The sequence below is a fragment of the Hemicordylus capensis genome, chromosome 1 (genome assembly GCF_027244095.1).
Source record: "Hemicordylus capensis ecotype Gifberg chromosome 1, rHemCap1.1.pri, whole genome shotgun sequence".
NCBI lineage: Eukaryota > Metazoa > Chordata > Lepidosauria > Squamata > Cordylidae > Hemicordylus > Hemicordylus capensis.
The window spans coordinates 97,184,274-97,204,967 of NC_069657.1; the positions used below are offsets into that span (position 1 = coordinate 97,184,274).

Genomic DNA, 20,694 nt, shown 5'->3' on the forward strand with positions numbered 1-20,694 from the left:
TCTTCTGCTTTCTACTTACATCCTGGCTCAAAGCCATGAAACTCCTCTGCAGTTCCTTAGCAAATTCCAGGTTGTTACTGACTTCTTGATATTTGGACACAGCATCCTAAGGGGAAAAATTAAATTCTCTCTCTTTAAATTGCTAGAAACTGAAGTTGGAGACCTTAATCTCCACAGATGTTAGATATTGAATGTTCACCTCTAGTATTTATTTAGTTTTGAATTTTCCACAACTTTATCAAAGCAATAACATTCTTCATATATAACTGTCAAAACAGACTGACAGACCTAGTCTTCAAAGCAAGCCAGCTCCCTAAAACAACAGCAAAACCCATGCAGTTCTGCCAAAGATGGCTCTGGCCATTCTGCTAAGATACACATTTCTTTTTTCTCTCTTGCAACATTCAAAGCTACTAAAGTGCTTTTAGCCCCCAACCCAAACAGGTGGTGAGTGCCTAGCAAATGATCAAAGGTCAACTATCAAAAGCCATTAACAAAAGTACACTCATCACTTGATTCATAATTGCATCCCCACAGCATCACAAATCAGCTTTTTAGCAGGACCCAAGAATCACATGATGAGAACATTGGATTCTTTTCCTAACATTCATGCACCTACAATGTTTACTTGCCAAACGGTCACCTCCATTGTTTCAAATGGATGCACCAAAAGGAACTACACATACTGCTCTTGCTCTCTCTCTCTTTTTTTTTACTAATAGTTTGCAGGGAATAGTCTCTCTATTTTCTTAATGGCAGAGGGAGTGAAAGGGAAACTATCTAAACATCTGTTTATAAAGCACCTCTACCAAAAATAATGAACAAGCCCAGTTATCAAGGGCTCCACTATTCATTATACTACAGTAGCTAGAACAGAATGAGAGATTAAGGCCTAAAATAAACCAATAATATATAGAAGTACTTGCAATATACAACCACGAAAACATTTACCAGCTGATCTTGGTTAAGGCGTTCTCCTTTGTTCATTCGATCCTGATAATCATCAAGTTTGCTCTGGAAAGGAAGAAAAACATATTTCACAATACGTGTACATCTCAAAACAAGCTTAATGGATTTAGATGATTATGTTATATATGTATTCTATTACTGTCTTTTCATCCTGCTATAACACTAAGGAGGGGGCTGGAAGGATCTGGGGGGGTGTTCTAAAGAAGAGGGGCGGCCACAGAGAAGGCCCTCCTACAGGCCCAGGCACCACGCACTATACCAGGGCCCGGTGTAATTATCTTTTGTTCCAGTAGGTCAATCAAGACAGGCCAAATAACCCATTTATAGCAGAAAACCGTCTGCTTACTCATATTACTTCTCAGCTACCAAGTACAGGCAGGAGCCTAGCAATCCAACTAAGGTAATACAAGCTGCAATTCTACTACTGAGTGTGCTGTTTTCCCCGTATATCAGCCTGTTAAATGCTAGGTCTAGCTGACTATGTGTGGAAATACACTTCTGAACACAGAAGTTGTGGTTCAATTTGCTTTGTCATCCACTTATTCCAACATTTATTTATGGATCTTCAGATGAAGATAGCAATGTTACTTAGATGATTCAGCTAGCAGCGATCATGAAGATGCTAAGCCATCAGAGAGAGGAAAGGTTAATGTCAGGATCATTGCGCTTATAACCAAGTTCACACAGTCTATAATAAAGAATACCATTCTAGATGCTGCTATATTGCAGTTTGGACTGTAGGTTGATGCCCATTTTCTCATTTCATCAAGTCACTTTAGGAGCAGAGTCAAACAGCTATATGGGCTTAGCCTTGATTTAGGGAAAGACAACATTAAATTTATTTTTAAAATGTCAGAAGACTGCAAGGGATAGTTGCAGGAAGGGAAAGAATGGGGGTAGGATAAGACCAAGGGGGGAGAAAATAGAATAGTATAAACAACCTGAGCCTCTGGGAAAAGGCAAAATATACAGTACACGAAAATAAAGTTAACAGAATGGTAGCTAAAACTAATTATTCCTTACAGCAGTATATGACAACTTTCTGATTTAGCACTCACTATGCTAGGGAAAATGCCAAGTTGTAATCCTAGGTTTATTAAACACAGCAGCATTCTGAGTGTCAAACCAGCCATTTGGGTTTCCCACACTTCACTTTTATTATAAGAGCCTCATCCGCATTTCCTCCAGAAACTCTGTAGAATACACAAGAACAGTTTTCCATTGCCGATATGAGGAAACTAACTAAAATGATGCAAGAATGAAATGAAGGATATACATATCGCAGGATTTAGTAGGAAGGTTCAATTCATTTACACACTTTTTAATACCTATTTTAAAACAGAAAAGCTAGAAACATTTATCTCCTCCCCCACAATATGCTGAGTAGCATCCACAATTGTCCCCCAAAGCAGGCACTCTGTTCCAGATTAAGGACAACTATGGGTACTCCCTGATATGTATGGGTGCTTTCTCCATCTCTGCAAAGTAATCAATTCAGTTAACAAAAAAACTGAAGACAGCAAGAGTTTGCAAGATGGAGTGTTAAAGAGGCATGAACCAAGATCAAAGTTTAAATGTGTATCTAACCATGTTAAGTTGTGCCAACCATCTCAAAGAAATCAAAATTAACCTTGCCAGCAATCCGAAAAAGCAAGTTGGCAGTAATTAGACCGGGCTCTACTGGCCAGTTTCTGACAAAACACTTAGTGCCTGATAGCTGCTCAGAATCTTGTGAGGAATGCTGACTAGCTGATCCAAAACAGGAGTGCACGATCAGGGTTGTTTAACAATAATGGACAGAATTCACATTTAGGAAACATGTTCTCCAGTTAGTGTGAATGCAGGAGTGCATTTGTAGGAGTATTGGTGGGTGGTTCTCCAAAGAGATTACTAGTACCAAGTAATTGTCCCTTGAAGGAATGCCCGCTCTTGGTCATTTTCTTCTGCAGCTGAGCAAAACAAATGGGGGGGGGGAGAGACCTCCAGTAAAAAAACTGTCTAGGTGGGTGGAGCATTTACAGGAAAGAATAACCAAAGAATAACCCCACAAAACCTGCATACCTACATAAGGAGGGAAATTGAATTGGGGACCCTGATGTCATTCGTGACAGGCAGTTCAATACTAACTTGTGCCTTAATGGTTAAGTTATGCCTTAGCATTAAATACATTCTCAGTAAACACTATTGTTTTGGAAATGTAGCACACATTGTTTGTTTTAAGGAATTCTAGGGAAAATGTTAAAGCAGACCATGCAAGAATGAAGACAGACAACCCAACCATAGGTCAACTGGACTCTCACTAATCACAGTTGCTTATACCTATAGTACTCTCAGCAGACACCTATCCAACCTTTTATGAGTCGCCAAAGAAAAGATTCTACAGTCTTCCTAGACAGGCAGCTTATTCAATTGCTGAACTGCTCAGACAGCAAAGATTTAATACACAAAATCTTCCTTTCCATAACTTGAACCCAATAGCTTTTCTCTTGGTTTAGTGAATCCAATATGTACTCATACCTCCATTCTTGATTACTTGATCCCTGTTTAAACATTGCAGTCTTCTCAGGGAAGCTGTCAAAAAATGTTTCTGTGTGCCAGTCCTATGCACTGCAGGTACATTATGTATGTTACACTAATCATATGCAGTGCTCCTCACCAGCATCAGATGCTGCCAGGAATAAACCACACTGGCATGATGATACACATGACAGCTGCTGCAAGAGGCTTCAAAACAATGTACCTGCCCTTTGGAATATGGCAACACAGAAGCCTTCATGTAGGAGACTCAAGCAGGCTGTTCATCTTCAAGAGATTAGCACACCAGTTTTCTGCAGCCTTTCACATACAACATATCCTCTTCCCAAAAATGCTTTCAGTTTGTTAGCCTTCCTTCTCAAAACGTCCAGAATACAACAGACCAAATAAGGCTTTGGTCTGTACTACACAGTATTTACTGTACTATATTCATAGATCCTGAAGTCTGCATAACTAGCCTATGTTCCATGGACCACAGTATACTCTTCTGTAAGTAAGACATATTATGTACCCATCAACTATAAGCCAGAGGTTGCTAAACCATTATTGATAAATGACCCAAATTAAACTTGGAAATTCAGGGGCACATAATTTATTGGTGAGATTATCCTTTTTGAAATCAGTATTTCTACTGAATAGATAATTGCGGTTAAAATATTTCTATATCTGTAAGGACGTTTAATTCTTTAATTAGTCCATAAAATATTCCTCAGAAGCATCCACTCAGCAAAAGCTTCTTCCAAAATTGACAATTCCCCATTCCTATTTCTAGATCAATCAGTTTCTGTAAATACATGCAATAGAAATTAATGTTTTTAGGACTGGAGTGCAGTATTTCAGCAAGACCAAAAATTGAATAAGTTAGAGTAGAAGATATATTAATAGAAAATGTCTATTCACTGGAAATGTTGTGGCAAGTGTCTTTTTTTTCTTCTTTATGAAATCTAAGATATCAACTCAAATGTTAAAGTGACAGAAAAATTAAAGGTATTTTGCAACAGCTACTAACACAAGAAGCTGCATTCTACATGTTTACTGGAAGTATATAAGGTGTTCCAACACTCCACAATAGCCTCATATGGGATCTTATATTGTTTGCTGCAAAATATTTTAATTGTTCTTACATCACATCCAAAACATGTACAAAAGCCAAAGATTGTGTTTACTTTTCATTTAAAACTTGTTACAATATTTTGAAGATTGATTTTCACAAACTCTCCAAATTGTCAGACTTGCCAGCTGCACTGCAGCAAAAAATGATTGTAGCTAAAAGCAGTGTGAATCAGACATTTTAATTTCCAATCATTCTTACCTATAGTCCAAGTTACCTTAATAAGGATCATCATACTGCATTACAGCCCTACTACTGTGCAGAAAAGTTAATAACCACAAAATGACTTCAATTCACTTTGTTTGAACTGTTGGAAGGTCTTTAGCAAGCAGGTACTGTGAAATAAGTGAGAGGTCAAATGATCTCATCAGCTTGCTGCAATGCCTTAAAAACAAGCACATTTTTCTTTTTGAAGCCCCATCTTCAGGTGCCTTTTAGAAAAAGCTCCCAGCAATGAAAGCCACTTTTCCTGGGGGCTACAACTGAATGAAGAGTCACATGGGTTGAACTGATCGTGTGAACTGTTCCCATGGAATGCTCCATCACTCATATGCAGTCCCCAGCCACCAAAGAGCACATTATTGAGAAGCAGGTTCCATGCAGCTGGGAGGCATTTCTGAAGGGAACTTTAGTCTCCAAAGGCAAAGTACTCCGAAATATTATGCTCATAAACCAGTTTATAGAATAAAGAATCCAGAATGAATAATCTGAATTATTCACTAAAACATTTTAAACTCAAATTTTGATTTAAAAAGTCTCCAAGGGGATGGAAGACATTAAAATGCAATGTACTTTAGTAATATATATTTCCACAGTCTCTTTCCAGAAGTGAGACTTTCATGCATTTATTCACCTGCAGAAAGCCTATGAAATATTATCAAGTGGATTGGAGCCCAGTCTAACTGCTTTCTTACTTAGCCTCATGGAATTTTTATTTTGGACTATATTAGTCACTTATAACCCAGAGATACTCACACTGGTGAGCTACTTTAATAGCAAGCCCTTCCATACAATATATAGATACTGGATAGCATCCTTGTCCGGGACAGGAGTGGTTACTCTGGAATAGGTCTGCTATTCCAAACTAAGGACAACTGTAGATGCTATCCTATATATTTCAGTTCCTTTCAACCAACATTTCCATTACTTCATTTGCTAGAGGAATTTGTTTGAATTTCATTTGATGATTGATTTTATTTTTCATCCAGCATTATGAATTTACAAAAAAGAGAAAAATACAATATGTGGAATTGATGGCATCCTGACTATGTGTTTACAATGTGAGGGTGGGTGGGTGATTTTTCTTAATCTCCCCTTCCCACTGCACCTCCCAAAAATATGCCTCTGAAGATAGTGTGACCCACGGGGCAGGTTTTTTTTTAGGAGGCAGAGTGAACTGCATTGAGAAGAGGAGATCTGGGAAAGTCATTCCTCCTCTTATGCATGCACATGTTAATCAAGATGTCAGCCAGTAAGCATAGATAACATCTGTTCACTCCCCAACACGGTTACAGAAAAGGCACAAGATACAGTTCAGATGCAATGTAAACCCAGAATTAAACCCTAGCCTGAGAACACACTGGTCCCTCTCCACTTCTTGCATGAGATTCAAGACTTCTACTTCTCACTATGTCCAAACTCAGCAAGCCTGACTTATTCTAACCAGAAATTCAGAACAAATTAGGATCTGAACCTGAGATTCAAATGCAGATTCATATTCTGGTTTATTTTGGAACTCTGGTTACAATATGCCATGATTGCTCAGATTGGACATGAGTAATCCTGGATGTCTATGAACCAGAATCAGAAAAATTATTCTACATCTCATGTAAAGGGGAAGGAAGAACACACATACGCAAGGTCAGGAGACATCACAAGAAGCCAGGATTTAATAATGGCTCGTCCAAGTTGCATCTGAACTAGCCCAATGCTATACTTCCCCATTTTCAAAGTGTAAAGAAAATACATAGAACAAGCATTAAAACAAGGCTAATATGAAGCCCTGAATACTTTCATTTTAAAGAAAACACAATTTAACAATGAACAAAGCCCCGTTAGCACATCAGAACCAACATTATGCAAATGAAGTATATGAGAGACCACCTCTATATATCCATTGTTTGAGTAGCCTTGTCACAGACTTGTTTCATTCTGTTTTTTTTACAGGTTCCTTACTAAAACAAATATTTATATACTACTTTTCAACCAACATTTCCAAAGCCTTTTACATAGAGAAATAATAAATATAAATAAGATAAGATGGCTCCTTGTCCCCAAAGGGCTCACTATCTAAAAAGAAACATACGACAAACAACCACTGGAGAGATACTCTGCTGGGGGTGGATAGGGCCCCCCGTTAAATAAAGAGAACCACCACTTTAAGAAGGTGCCTCTTTGCCCAGTTAGCAGGGGATAGCATCTCCCTTATGTCAGGAGAAATAAGTCTGAAATCCAAAGGCTCACTAGTTAGTTTAATAAAATAAATCAAACTATTTATTTATTTATTTATTTATTTATTTGATTTTTGTGCCACCCTTCTAAAATGGCTCAGGGCGGTTTACAATTAAAAACAGAAACCATTAAAACCAATAACAATTAAAACAGATATAAATATTAACATCAATTAAAAAATATCTTAAAAAACAAACTATAACAATTAAAACCCTGAAAACCAGGTTAGCATTAAAACAATTAAAACTAATTAAAAACCCTGAAACTAATTAGTTTATTAAACTTTCAGTTAGTTTAATAAAACAAAAATGGAGAAGAAAGCAACAGCAGAGAGGGGAAGGGGAAGCAAATGGACAACATTTACTTGCAATGTAGTTCAAGAGGTAGGGCAAACAAGATCTCCCTTATGAACCAGTATGCTAGGACACCCTAAAAAGCAGGGATGCACAACTCTGGCCCTCCAGATCTTGTTGGACTACAACTCATATTCATCCCCAGCCACAGCAGCCAAAAGCCAGGAATGATACAAATTGTAGTCTAACAACAGCTGGAGGGCCAAAGTTGTACAGCCCTGCTCTAAAGAGAGCATAACTAATCAAAACCATCTAAAAATGGGTGATGTCATTTTCAGAATCCACTTTATTTTATAGGTAACCTGTTCTTTAAATGCTAGGTCCAATCTTTCTGCAGTCCAGAAGCACTGCAGTTTAAGATATGTTTTCTGTAATCACAGGTCTGGATCCAAAGAACCTCACATTGGACCTGTGTTTCTTGAACAGCAGCCCCACCGCTTCCAACACACACAAAGTAAATTTATTTTGAAAATGAGGGATGTTACAAAAGGTATTGGGTGGGGGAGGGATGTTTCTCATCCAAAGGGAAATAGTTTTAAAATATATATACTGGCCATGCCAAAGCAGCTCTTTGGATCCCAACCATCCCCATCCATAATGGCCAGTAGCTAGGGATTACAGATGCTGTAGTCCAACACCAACTCTACAGCACAATTTACTTTAGTCCAACATCTACAGGAGGGCCGAAGCTGTGCAGCCCTGCTATAGAGGAAGCATGTAAACTTACAGGATGATCTTTTAACCAGTTAGAAAATTAGGAAAGTTTTACTACACTAGAGCCAAACCAACAACACAACTTTGGCTGCAGACTTATTACAGTCTCCTACTGCATCCCTGATAGGTCCACCTAGCTCCTGAATGATCACAGTTCTTTTCCATGAGGTCTCAAAGCTCCTTCCCATTTGCAAGCAGCAATATGAACTTTTGACCTCTGCTATTCCTTAGGAAAACTATCTAGAAATAGAAGATATACAAATAAAAGCAAAGGTTTAAATATAGACTACAATGGTGGGTATCCTAAAAACTGTATGCGGAAGGAAATTTACACAAGCAAACTTCCTCAGTCCCACTTCCCCACAGCAGCCCCCTTAAAAGCAGGCTACCCTCAGAAAAAAGATGGGGATCCCCCAAAGCAGGTCCCACTCCCAAAAGGTGTGTCTGCCTTAGGGGAAGAGAACTGGTCTTGCGGTAGCAAGCATGACTTGTCCCCTTAGCTAAGCAGGGTCTGCCCTGGTTGCATAAGAAAGGGAGAATAGAAGTGTGAGCACTGTAAGATATTCCCCTTAGGGGATGGAGCTGCTCTGGGAAGAGTAACTAGGTTCCAAGTTCCCTCCCTCGCATCTCCAAGATAGGGCTGAGAGAGATTCCTGCCTGCAACCTTGGAGAAGCTGCTGCCTGTCTGTGTAGACAATACTGAGCTAGATGGACCTATAGTCTGACTCAGTATATGGCACTTCCTATGTTGCCCATTCTCAGGAGCAGCTTAGGGGGTGCTGATGTGGTTAGGAGGGGTAGAGAAATTTGATTGCACAAACTTCCTTTCATACATGGTTGTCAAGATACAGACCATCACTTTTATATTTATATAAATCATGCTTTTTAGCCAGAATAAATTAAGATTGTAAAGTAGTCTCAAGGCTGTGTTAATGAAAAATCTACCACAATTTTTTTTAAACACACAGAGGAAAAACTCTGTTCTGTTAAGCAGAACAGGTGAAACTATTTTAGACACCAAGCATCAGATGAGTGTTAGGCTAGAAAATTCTCCAGTGCTTGAATGCTAACAGAAACTTATAAAATATGCTCAATTACACTCCCATTCTAAGAGGAACTAGGACCCAGCTTTTCTTTCATAATACAATGTTTCTAAAACACTCAGATAATTGAATTTGATATTCTAGAACACATATTGGGGTTATTTGTACAGAACAATCTCCTTCTCACCGCCTCATCTTTTCATGTCAACATTGTTATTAAAAGGTGTTTTCTGCTCAGATGGACAATCAAGAGGGCTGAATAACAACTATCTGGAATGTCACATTTATACAGATTCAAAATTCATGAGAATCGAGTCACCAACCTTTAACAACCTGAGACATAGTAATCCAGAGGCTACAGGAAAATCCAGCCTTCTCAAGAGTGAAAGACTTGTTCACTTTTCAAAGTTTAGCAAACATTTTTTGGATTAACTCTTCAACATGTACAAAGCAAGATATCATTTTCAATTTAGTTTAGTACTCAGACTCAGATTTAGTAACAATTTAAGATTAGGATATGCATGGCAATAATGATGGAAAACTGCAGGGCAATGCTGCAAACCAAATGATTTGGTGCTGCATACACAATCACACTACTAGTATATCCGTATTTCATTGAGCAACTGTGTGCACAACTGGGTTCCCTCTCTGATCTAGCAGCTGGGGCTGTGCACAAACCAGTTTGGCGTTTTTTTCCGAACCAGTTTGGAGGTCTGGCAGCAGGGCGTGTTTCACATTTAAGGAGCAGGGAGGATGCTCTCCCCCACCCCCCGCAGTTTCCCCCGCTGGTGCTGTACCCAAAATTGCTGGTGGTGCCACCCCACCAGCAATTTTGGGCAGAGAGGAAACATCATCATCAATTTTATTACGGCCATTGGCCAGCAGAAACAGGAGTAACAAATATACTCCAGAGAGGAAACATACGGGGGTGCACCCTCCCTGATCCTTAAAGGTACACACACACCCTGACGAACTGGCTGTCTCTCAGTTCATGCACATCCCTACTATGCAGCCCTTTTAGCATGTATAGCCCTTTTTTTTAAAAAAAAGAGCTAAATTCCCGCAATCAGCTGCTTAACAGGTTTGACCCATTCTCTTCCATGACAGTCAGTTGACCAACAGCATTTTTTTTTTTTTAGTTTAAATGCACACAGTCTTTGCTACTCTACTCATGTTCCACTGGATCAGGGTGCTATTTATAACTGTCACTGGATTACATACCATTTCTCACACAATGGGCATTATTCAGTAAGCCAATATACACATCTGTAAGTGACAGTATTGGCACAAACTTATTCTAAGAGGTTTTACGTTGATAAGTCCCACAAGAATCCTTCAACTACTGATTTGGAGGTTCAACAGGGGAGCTACTGAAAGGACACAGATAGTCTAGATTTTACTCCAATGGAGCATACAAGCATTCTGGATAACCGCCAAGCTACTGTACTCTTAATATTATAACTACCGATATGTATCTTTAAAAGTGAATTGTTAAGATAAAAAGCAGCAATTTAGCTATAAAACTTGACTTTACAAGCATAAATGACTATTCTTTACTCTCTTACTACTATCTATTTAAGGAAATATATTGTAATGGCTCTTGGTACAACCTATCTTCTTAAATAAGATAGCATATGTGACTGTTTTTGCTCTTTAATTCTTTATACCTCTTTTTCAGAATATGCTTCAGAGGACAGGTAAAGTCATGATAACTGGTATCTTGAAAATAACTAATAAAATATAACATATTTCCATATCTTAACCTACTTCCAAATTACATTAAATTACTTCCTCTGCAACTTGGAGCTCTGCATGCATAGTGGAGTCCTCACTTATCATTTGCTTAGCTCTTGTATTTAGTACATCTAGTAAACATGATTAGTGTTACAAAATTTTCCCCAACACATGCAATTTCTATATTATTTTGGATAACCCAACCTACTTACCACTATTTGAATTTTCCAGACTATAGCCAACCACTATGTGGGCAAGCAAAATCTTTAGAGATCTTATAAGAACATAAGAATAACCCTGCTGGATCAGGCACAAGGCCCATCTAGTCCAGCATCCTGTTTCACACAGTGGCCCACCAGATGTCGCTGGGAAGCCCACAGGCAGGAGCTGAGGGCATACCCTCTCTCTCCTGTTGTTACTCCCCTGCAACTGGTACTTAGAGGCTTCCTGCCTTTGAGGCTGGAGGTGGCCTATAGCCCTCCAACTAGTAGCCAATGATAGACCTCTCCTCCATGAAGTTATCCAAACCCCTCTTAAAGACATCCAGGCTGTGGGCTGTCACCACATCTTGTGGCAGAGAATTCCACAAGTGGATTATGCGTTGTGTGAAAAAGTACTTCTGTTCGTTGGTACTAGATTTCCTGACAATCAATTTCATGGGATGACCCCTGGTTCTAGTGTTGTGTGAGAGGGAGAAGAATTCCTTTCGATCCACTTCCTCCACACCATGCATGATTTTATAGACCTATATCATGTCTCCCCGCAGTCATCTGTTTCTTAAACTAAATAGCCTAAATCAATAACTAAGTAAATCATCTTGGTTGTCCTCTTCTGCACCTTTTCCAGTTCTACAATGTCCTTTTTTAGATGTGGTGACCAGAATTGTACGCAGTACTCCAGGTATGGCCACAGCATCGTTTTGTATAAGGGCATTAGAATATTAGCAGTTTTATTTTTAATCCCCTTCCTAATGATCCCTAGCATGGAACTGGCCTTTTTCACAGCTGCCACACATTGAGTGACACTTTCAATCTTCTCTGTAGAAGTTCATAAAAATGTATATATCTACAAATATATAGAAGTTTTGCACCTTTCTGTAACTTAACCAAAGTTATTTTATCTGTGCAATCTAAATTATGAAAAATTATGTACCACGTATACTGTACATGTTTGACAAATTGGTGGGCAATATTTTTCATCAGAATATTTAAAGGTCATGCTCAAAAGATATTCAGATCTTACATGTGGGCCTCCAGAATTTGGCTCCAGTTTTCTAATCTTCTAAACAAACCCCAAACATTTTACTGACATCAATTTAAATCAATAGACTTCACTTCCATACATGTCTGATCACAACTATAGGTTAATCAAACAAAAATGAGCTCCAATAAAGCAATGACTGCTGTGCCAACACAATGTCAAAATAAATCATGTTAGACTCTGAACAGCACTGTGAACTGACCTAGGATATTGTGTAGGACTCTCAAGATGGGTCCATGCAGATATGTCAATGACAATTCCCACTACCAGATACAAGAATGCACAAACAGCAGAAAGAGAGGAAGCAATAAAGGATGGGGACCATACTATATGTTTGAATTCAATGGTACTTTTGCAAATAACTTCATAATTGCACCAAGCTTATTTACTGGATTATTTCAGAAATACAGCACCTGTATTATATTCCAAAAAGGCTTTGCAAATGCCAGCTCAAGACCCCAAATTTATTAAAACAGCAGGAGTATACATGCTCCTGAAGAGGTACAATTGGGGCAGACACTGAACACTTGAGGTTTAATAAGTATTTGGAACTGACAGGGGATCCACTAATTTAGGCTTAGCTCTCTAGCCAGTCATTATCTGTGGTTGCCACCAATTTCCTCTCTTCCCTCAGATCATTTTCTGGCAGACAGGCAGACCATTTTGGAGAGAAGTAGGTCTTCTGTCATTTGCACTGGGATATGAAAATAATAAAAAACAGTAGCAGTCCTCTCCTAGTGCTCAAAAAGGATTCCTGCTGTCTCTTACCTGCCATTTTAATCTTAAAATGACAGTGGAAATGAGACCTCTGTGAGGAGATCTGTGTGGTGCTAGGTGTCCTGCTTGTCCGAGGGCTGGTCGCCAGTTCTCCCTCTAACAGGAATTCCCAGATGTGGGATCTGGGACAACTCCAAGAATGCCCATCCAAAGGCCATTGCAGCTGGGGATGCTGGGAGTTGTAGTTAACATCTGGGAATCCCTGTTAGAAGGAACACTGATGGGGCCACTGTTTTCTCTAAGGCGTGCGCACTATGGCTGTGCATGGACCGCGGCTATGCGGTCCGACGCCAGGGCGTGTGTGTCTTGTTTTAAGGGCGGGGGGGTAGTACTCCCGCCACTATCCCCCCTCCGGCACTCCATTTTTCAGAGAGGTTTTCGGGGCAGCAGCATTGCTCCCTGCCGCCCCTGCCCCTTTGTTAACGGGTAAAAACAGAAGTACTACATGTGATGTGTGTGGTGGGCGCACGCGCGGCAGCAGCAGACGCGTGCACAGAAGTTACTTCCATTTTTACCAGTCAACAAGGGGGCAGGGGCGGCAGGGAGGAACGCTACCGCCCCGAAAATTTCTCTGAAAAATGGAGTGCCGGAGGGGAAAAAGTGGCGGGAGGGATAAGTACAACCCCCCCGCCCTTAAAGCGAGACACACACCCCCGGCATCGGACCACCGGACCGGGCCACTTGCCAATCGGTTCACAGGCCTCTAACATGGCCTGCGGACCGGTTCGTGCACAACACTAGTGCGCATGTGCATGCGCTCACAAGTTTTTGGATGTCTGCTCAGTTCATTTTTGATCCCACTAAGGTTGCATCAGGAAGGCCCCATTCTGAATACAGGTACACACATTATCTTGATACTGCCAGCCAGAACAAAACTCATTCCACACAGAGATGAAAAAAATTAGAGGGACCACTGCTGGGGGCACTCACAACTGGTGAGCTGGAAAGTGGATTTGAAGATGCCTGAAACTGACATAGGAACATAGGAAACTGCCGTATACTATTGGTCTATCTAGCTCAGTATTGTCTTCACAGACTGGCAGAGGGTTCTCCGAGGTTGAAGGCAGGAGTCTCTCCCAGCCCCATCTTGGAGAATCCAGGGAGGAAACTTGAAACCTTATGCTCTTCCCAGAGCAGCTCCAATCCCTGAGGGGAATATCTTGCAGTGCTCACACTTCTAGTCTCCGTTTCATATGCAACCAGGGCAGACCCTGCTTAGCTAAGGGTACAAGTCATGCTTGCTACCACAAGACCAGCTCTCCTCTCAGACCATAGGAGACATATAGTCTATACCTCTTCCCAACATGTGAATGCCTTTTACCTAAAAGCCAGTCCAAGAAACATTTCCAAGCCTAAAATGTCATGATGCTGACAAGGTATCAAACTATTTTCATTTATTTACAGGATTTACACATAACGCGATACTGGATTCTACAACTCAAACATTTTACCTAATGTTGTTATTAGGCATGTGTCCGAAACGTTTCAGAGGCCATTATGACGGCCTCCAAAACTTTTCGGCGTGTGTGTGTGGGGGGGTTCCAGCGTTTCGGTGCCGGTGGGGGTAGTACTTTATGGGCAGGGGAGGGTGTACTCACGTTGTGTGCGTACACACGATGGGCACACGCACACTCTCTACTTCCGGCCAATGGGGGGAACAGGGCGGCAGAGAGGAACACTGCCGCCTCGAGGGGCTTAAAACTAACAGAGCACCGGCGGGGGAAATGCAGCAGGAGTGCTGAGTACACCCTTCCCCACCCTTAAATTGCTACCCCTGCCGGCACCAAAAATTTCCATGCACATCCCTAGTTCATGCACATCCATACACGGGGTGGGGGCGCACCACTGAATCTAGTAGTCTGCCTCCTAGGGCCCCACACCCATCATGTAAATTTAAACAACTGCATTAGCAGAAAGTCTGCTCAGAATATATAAGCCAAAAGGCATATGCAGAGGTGGAATTTCTATTATGTTGGCCACATCTCACTTCCAGAACTTCCCAATAATTCAAAGATAAGGGTACCAAATAAATTCCACCAAACCTGCAGAGTTAGTTGATTCTCTGGATTCTGACCCCATACAGTTATCCCAATGCAAGTGTGCACCTCATTCGTATTTCCAAGATGCACCTGTGTTAGAAACGTGTATGGCGGGATGGAGTTTACCTTAGCACTGTGACCAGTTGTATAAAGTCTACAGCAAGGCTGAACTCTAATGTACCATTCACAATGTGCTTAGAATTGTGCAGATTAATCCTATGTATACTGGGCTAGATACAGGTCCCACTGTGTTCAAAGGATTTAATCCGGGTAAGTGTTCCTGTATATTGGTTCATGGCTACAATCCTAACAGAACAGCTTGCTACTCAGTGGTAACCTCTTTAAAGGTTCTTGATGATGTAACCCAGAATCTCCCCTAAAAGAAGCCTGAGCTTGTGTCACCCAGAGCACAGTAACAACTAAACCGCTGGAGGCCTTTAACAGATGCAGAAGCCCTTTTAAGATTTCCGTTCACGGGGGCGCATCCGCCTCCTTGGGTCAGCGAGGTCATGTTTTTATTTTGTGCACCTTCTTACAGAAGAAACGGTAACTGGAGAAAAGTGTTGCCCCCATGCTCTTTCACAAAACTGAGGCTGCGCGACTCGGGCAGGAAGGAAGCCTGCGGGGCCTTTGTGCTGCAGCAGCAGCAGCCGCCGCCGCCGCCACTCACACAATGAGACTCCCTCCCTAGGAAAAGTCGCTGCTTCTCGCTGCCGCCGCCGCCGCCGCCATATTGGGTCCTGGCCGGCTCCATGTGCACAAGGGGGGGGGAGCAGAGCAGGCCGCTTGTAGCACGCTGCAGTCAAGCCCCCTCCAAACCAGGGGCGGTTGGCGGGGGGTGGGGGAGCCTCTAGGGCTAAATGACCTAACGGAATGCCGTTCAGGCCCACAGAACAAAGAAAAGGAGGCACGCCGCCTCTCCTCCCCCTACGGCCTGGGCGGGGGGAGGCGGAGCAGGCCGAGTAGGAGACGCAAAGACATCATCAAGGGAAAGGGCTTCCCTCGTGTTCTCCGGCGTTTCAGGAATCGTCCCGCGGAGGGGCTCCCGCTCCCCCCCCCAAATTTCCTCCTACAGCGGGGAGGAAACTGAGAACCCGGGGTGAGGGGTGCCATATCTCCGAACCTTTTTCTTCTCCAGGTTGCGCAACTTCTTGTCGATGACACCCAAAATCTGCTTCATGGCCTCGGTCTGCACCGAACTCGTGCTACCACCGGGAACTGCCACTTGAGAGGGAACAGCCGCAGCCGCTGTTGTCGCCGCCGCCGCAGCCGCTTCACTTCCCGCTTTACTGCCGCTGCTCGCCATCGCGCTGCTAGTGGCCGAGGGCATCGCTTACTGAGAGGAGAGAACAGCGCGTTATGGGACTCCGAGGAAGGAAGCGGAGGAACGGACGGGCCGCCAGAGGAACACGACGCGAGGCGGGAGTGGGTGGGAAGAGCACGCGCGCACCGGAATCCCTTTTATTCCTTCAAAAACCTCTTTCCCGCTCCGCCCCACCCCCTTTTTTTCCCCCCGAACGCACGGCCCAGACCGCACCTGTCAGCGCGCGCCCAACGATTCTAGGCAACCTGATTGATTCGTACGTTCCGCCGGCAAAACCGTGCGCGCGCCCGATGCCCACGTGATCGTCAGCCTCACCGCATCGCTGTTCCCGATTCCACCCTCCCCCCGAATCAATGGTCTTCTAAGAAATATCACCACCCCCTTCCTCCCTCCCAGTGCTGCTTTTCTCTCTTCCCCCGGCCTCACCGTGTGTGTGAGTGCGCGCACGCGATTGGAATTTATTATCCCGGTGGGGCGGGGACGAAAGGATAACTCCGGGTCCTGCACTCTTGCCGGTGGGGGAATGGCCGCCTCTGCCCACTCCAGCCCGTCACTTACACCGCTCCTCCTGCTACCTCTGTACCGAGATACGAGGGGAAAGAGAGAGAAGGCAGGGCGCGCGCGCGAGGCGGACAGGGCAGGGTGCGAGCGAGGGGTCCTCGTGTACTGGGCCTGTCCATTCCAAATGCCTGACTGAGGGGAGGGAAGCCAACCAGGCCAGCTTTTCGCAATCATCCGCGTGTGCCTTAGCTAGAGCCTGAGTCTTTAGATGCTCGTCTTTCAGGCGCGGAAGACACCTAGGCGTGGAGCACAATGGTGAGGGGGGGAAAGCCTGCGTGCCCTGAAGGACCCCGGGGTGGGGTTCCGTGGGGAAGGGAGGGGAGGTCTGGGCGGGGCAACTAGTCCTTTCTCGGAGAGTCGCAGGCTTGTGTTCAACGTGTTTGGTTGGAGATGAGCCTCTTAGAAAAGTGCTAAAACAATAACAGTCTTGTGACCCCCCAAGATTAACGCATGTATTGTGGTAGAAGCTTTGCTGAGTATATATAAATGTTGAAGGTGCCGCAAAACTTCTACAGCGCTACTCTTCTGGAAGTTACGGGTGTGCTAGTCTCCAACATGCCCCAGGAGCACGAATCGACCAAAGTTAGGCACCTTTAAGTCCTAAAGAAGAGTTGAATGTATACTGGAGTTCCTCCCATTTCACTCACTTAGAATAGATTTTAAAGTGCTTACGTTCGGCTGATCGCAAACACACACAGCCGTTTTTCGATACTTTTGGAAAAATATTTGCACGAATTCTTTGAGAGCGTTACATGAATTGCAGTTCCTTTCCTTTTCGTGAAATAATCGGAGAGCAGTTAGCGGTAGCAGGGAGATGGACTTCTCACGGGTCGCGAAGGACAATCGAAGGGACTTTTAAAGCCAAGTGTGTATTCTCGTGTCTTCGGGAAAGTGCTGTAGCTTTACCTCGGACTTCCGCAAACCTCTTAGCAAAAATATCCTTCTATTGGGACCATAATCACTAAGACGTAGAACACATAGAGTATTGAGTTTAAATGTAGGCAACCAGGTCAAAATTCTCACTCAACTATGGAATCCATGATTATGTGCAAGTCACTATCTCAGCATAATTTGTTTTCAACATTGTTGCACTGGCCTCCTTGAAGTAGTATGTAAATGTAAATTACTGATAAAAATAATAAAATATGATTCAGCCAGGCCAAGTTTAAAAAAAAAATAGAAAAGCCAAGATGTGGTGTAAGCAGTTGCCTAATAAAAGTTTCAAAAACTACACATATTTGGGAACGGTACTCCTGTTTTCTAGAGATTGTGAAGATTTCCAAAGATTATGAAATAAATTATATTGCATAATGCACTTGATGACTGCACTTACTAAAGATGTTCCTTTAATATATAAATGACTGCAGTAGTTTGGGTCTTAGTTTTTGTTGTGGTAGGTTGTGACTTAGGTGTGGACATTCTCTAGTCAGTGGTGGCCTGTGGTTCTCAAAGGGAACCTCAATCTTCTTTATATCCATAATTTAGAAATAAATCCCTTCTGGGCAGATAAACATCCTTTATATCCATAATTTAAAAATAAATCCCTTCTGGGCAGATAAACATCCTGAACTCTTAAGGTGTATACAGTTTAGGAATTGAACCCTAGAAACTCCCTCTCAGGATGACACACCCTGATACTCTGTTAAAACCTGCTACACACACATACAGAGTCACACTTTGTATGCCCAGAGAGTTTATTGTTGCTGTATCCTTTGCCCATAAATAGTGAGTGCTTTGAGATGAGGAGGACTCTCACAGAGGGTTTGTCTCCCATTCCTCCTGACCCAGCCACAAAATGTCTTTACTTGCTCAGACCCAAAGTAGTAAGAGCTCCTCTACTAGGGATGTGCATGGAACCAGTGGGGGCTGGTTCAAAGGCGGGGGGTGGGGCAAATTTAAGGGCAGGGAGGGTGCACTTATCCCTCCCTCTGTTTTCCCCCCACCAGTGCTCGCTCGAAAAACAGGCTGGTGGGGCGGCAGGTCAACTCTTCGGACCGGAAGTAGGTCGAAGTAGCTCATGCATGTGTGCTGCCCCACTGGACCTGTTTTCAAGTGAGCGGCATCAGGGGGGAAGCGGAGGGAGGGATAAGTGCACCATCCCCTGCCCTCAAAGTTGTCCCACCCCATCCTTCGAACTGCCCTGTGTTCGAACCTGTTCGGAGACCCATACTAGGGCCTCCGAACAGGTTCGTGCACATCCCTATCCTCTACATCAGGGACATGCAGAAAGCAGATTGGGATCTACTGATAGAACTCAAGGTGGCATGCAATAGAGCAGTAAGGACTTCTGACTTCTAGTTGTTTAACAGCAGCAGCAAATTATGCTGCAGCCCTATGCATGCTTACTTCCCTGATCCATGGGCAATTTGAATATCTCTGATGCATGGGCAATTTGAATTTGAATATCTCTGAGCTTCAGTGTTTGCTCAGTAGCCTGAATGTTAACATAGGGACTTTACAGCTACAGAATAGCAGTCTGTGACAAGGCACTGGTCATTATGTTGACACATTTTATCCTTCACATATATTTGCAGATACACACAAAACTCTTACAATCAAGCCTTAATAATCCATCATAATTATAACTGGTTTGAGGCTTAGGGCCAGCCCTACCATGAAGCATGCATGCCACTTCACGCTGCAGATTGTTGACCTGTTCTCACCTGTTCTCACCCTCTCCGTGGATGATTTACAGCAGAAGGAAAGCAAAATGGCACCACACTGCTTTTATTCATCCACTTCCTTTTCTGTTAGTAAGGGGAAGATATTTGAAAGCAGAACGGAATTGGGATGTTTGTGATTTAATTTTTTTTTAAGGGGAAGGGAGGGATGCTGTTTGCCACTCCAGGTAGGCTTGTGCCCAAAACATTTCGGAGGCCATTATGAAGGCCTCCGAAACGTTTCGGCGCTGGGGTCAGTTTCGGCGCCGAAACGCCGACGGGGGTAGCACTTTAAGGGTGGGGGAGGGTGTACTCACCCCTACCACCGCATTTCCCCCGCCGGCGTGCTGTTTTTTTTAAGCCCCTCGTGGCGGCAGCGTTCCTCCCTGCCGCCCCGTTTCCCCTGTCGGCCGGAAGTGGCCGGAAGTTGCGAGCGTGCATGCGCCCGTCGTGCGTGCGTGCACACATAGCAGAAGGGCGCACGCACGACGGGCGCACGCGCGCTCGCGACTTCCAGCCACTTCCGGCTGACAGGGGAAACGGGGCGGCAGGGAGGAACGCTGCCGCCCTGAGGGGCTTCAAAACGACAGCGCGCCGGCGGGGGAAATGCGGTGGGAGGGGTGAGTACACCCTCCCCCACCCTTAAAGTGCTACCCCCGTCAGCACCGAAGATCTTCCTGCACATCCCTAACTCCAGGCAGCAAAATGTCATGGGCAAACAGTGGGCCAGTTCAGAAAGCACATGAAATCACTTGGCTCTGTGCAGCTTCACTAAGCCTCAGCAGCACATTCTCCCCTTCCTCTATCTCAGCAAGCCTCAGAAGAATTATATTTCCGTCTGCAGTTAAAAACAAACCAAGTTCACTTGTCTGAACTGAGTGAGCTTGGTGTTTTCCAACCAACTTCATCAGCTGAGTTCTGGACCCAAGTTTTGTAGTGGGTTTCAGATCTCGGTTTATTTCAAGTAATTTGATTAGAATAAACCAAGATTGGTTGGTTCAGACATCATCCTGACCACTGTTCCTTCTAACAGGGATTCCCAAATGTTGTTCACTACAACTCCCAGCATCCCCAGTTGCAGTGGCCTTTGGCTGAGGATTCTGGAAGTTGTAGTCAACAACATCTGGGAATCCCTATTAGAGGGAACACTGCTCCTGACCACT

General features: G+C 43.4%; 1 protein-coding gene across 5 annotated transcripts in view; it reads right to left on the minus strand.

Annotated features, from left to right (window-relative positions):
• Positions 1 to 16,962, minus strand: part of CAPRIN1 (cell cycle associated protein 1) — a 72,307-nt gene extending 55,345 nt beyond the window's left edge. For 2 of the 5 annotated variants that reach the window (XM_053283903.1, XM_053283980.1), the window contains exons 1-4: positions 16,737 to 16,962; positions 16,110 to 16,322; positions 952 to 1,014; positions 20 to 106 (exon numbers count right to left, since the gene is read on the minus strand). In XM_053283903.1, coding sequence (XP_053139878.1) covers positions 20 to 106; positions 952 to 1,014; positions 16,110 to 16,316 — 357 coding nt within the window. In that variant the 5' untranslated portion in view covers positions 16,317 to 16,322; positions 16,737 to 16,962. Of the gene's footprint in view, positions 1 to 19; positions 107 to 951; positions 1,015 to 16,109; positions 16,323 to 16,523; positions 16,680 to 16,736 lie in introns of those variants that run through there. The other 3 variants (XM_053284060.1, XM_053283758.1, XM_053283827.1) reach the window with 2 other exon arrangements.
• Between the last annotated feature and the right edge of the window lie 3,732 nt (positions 16,963 to 20,694).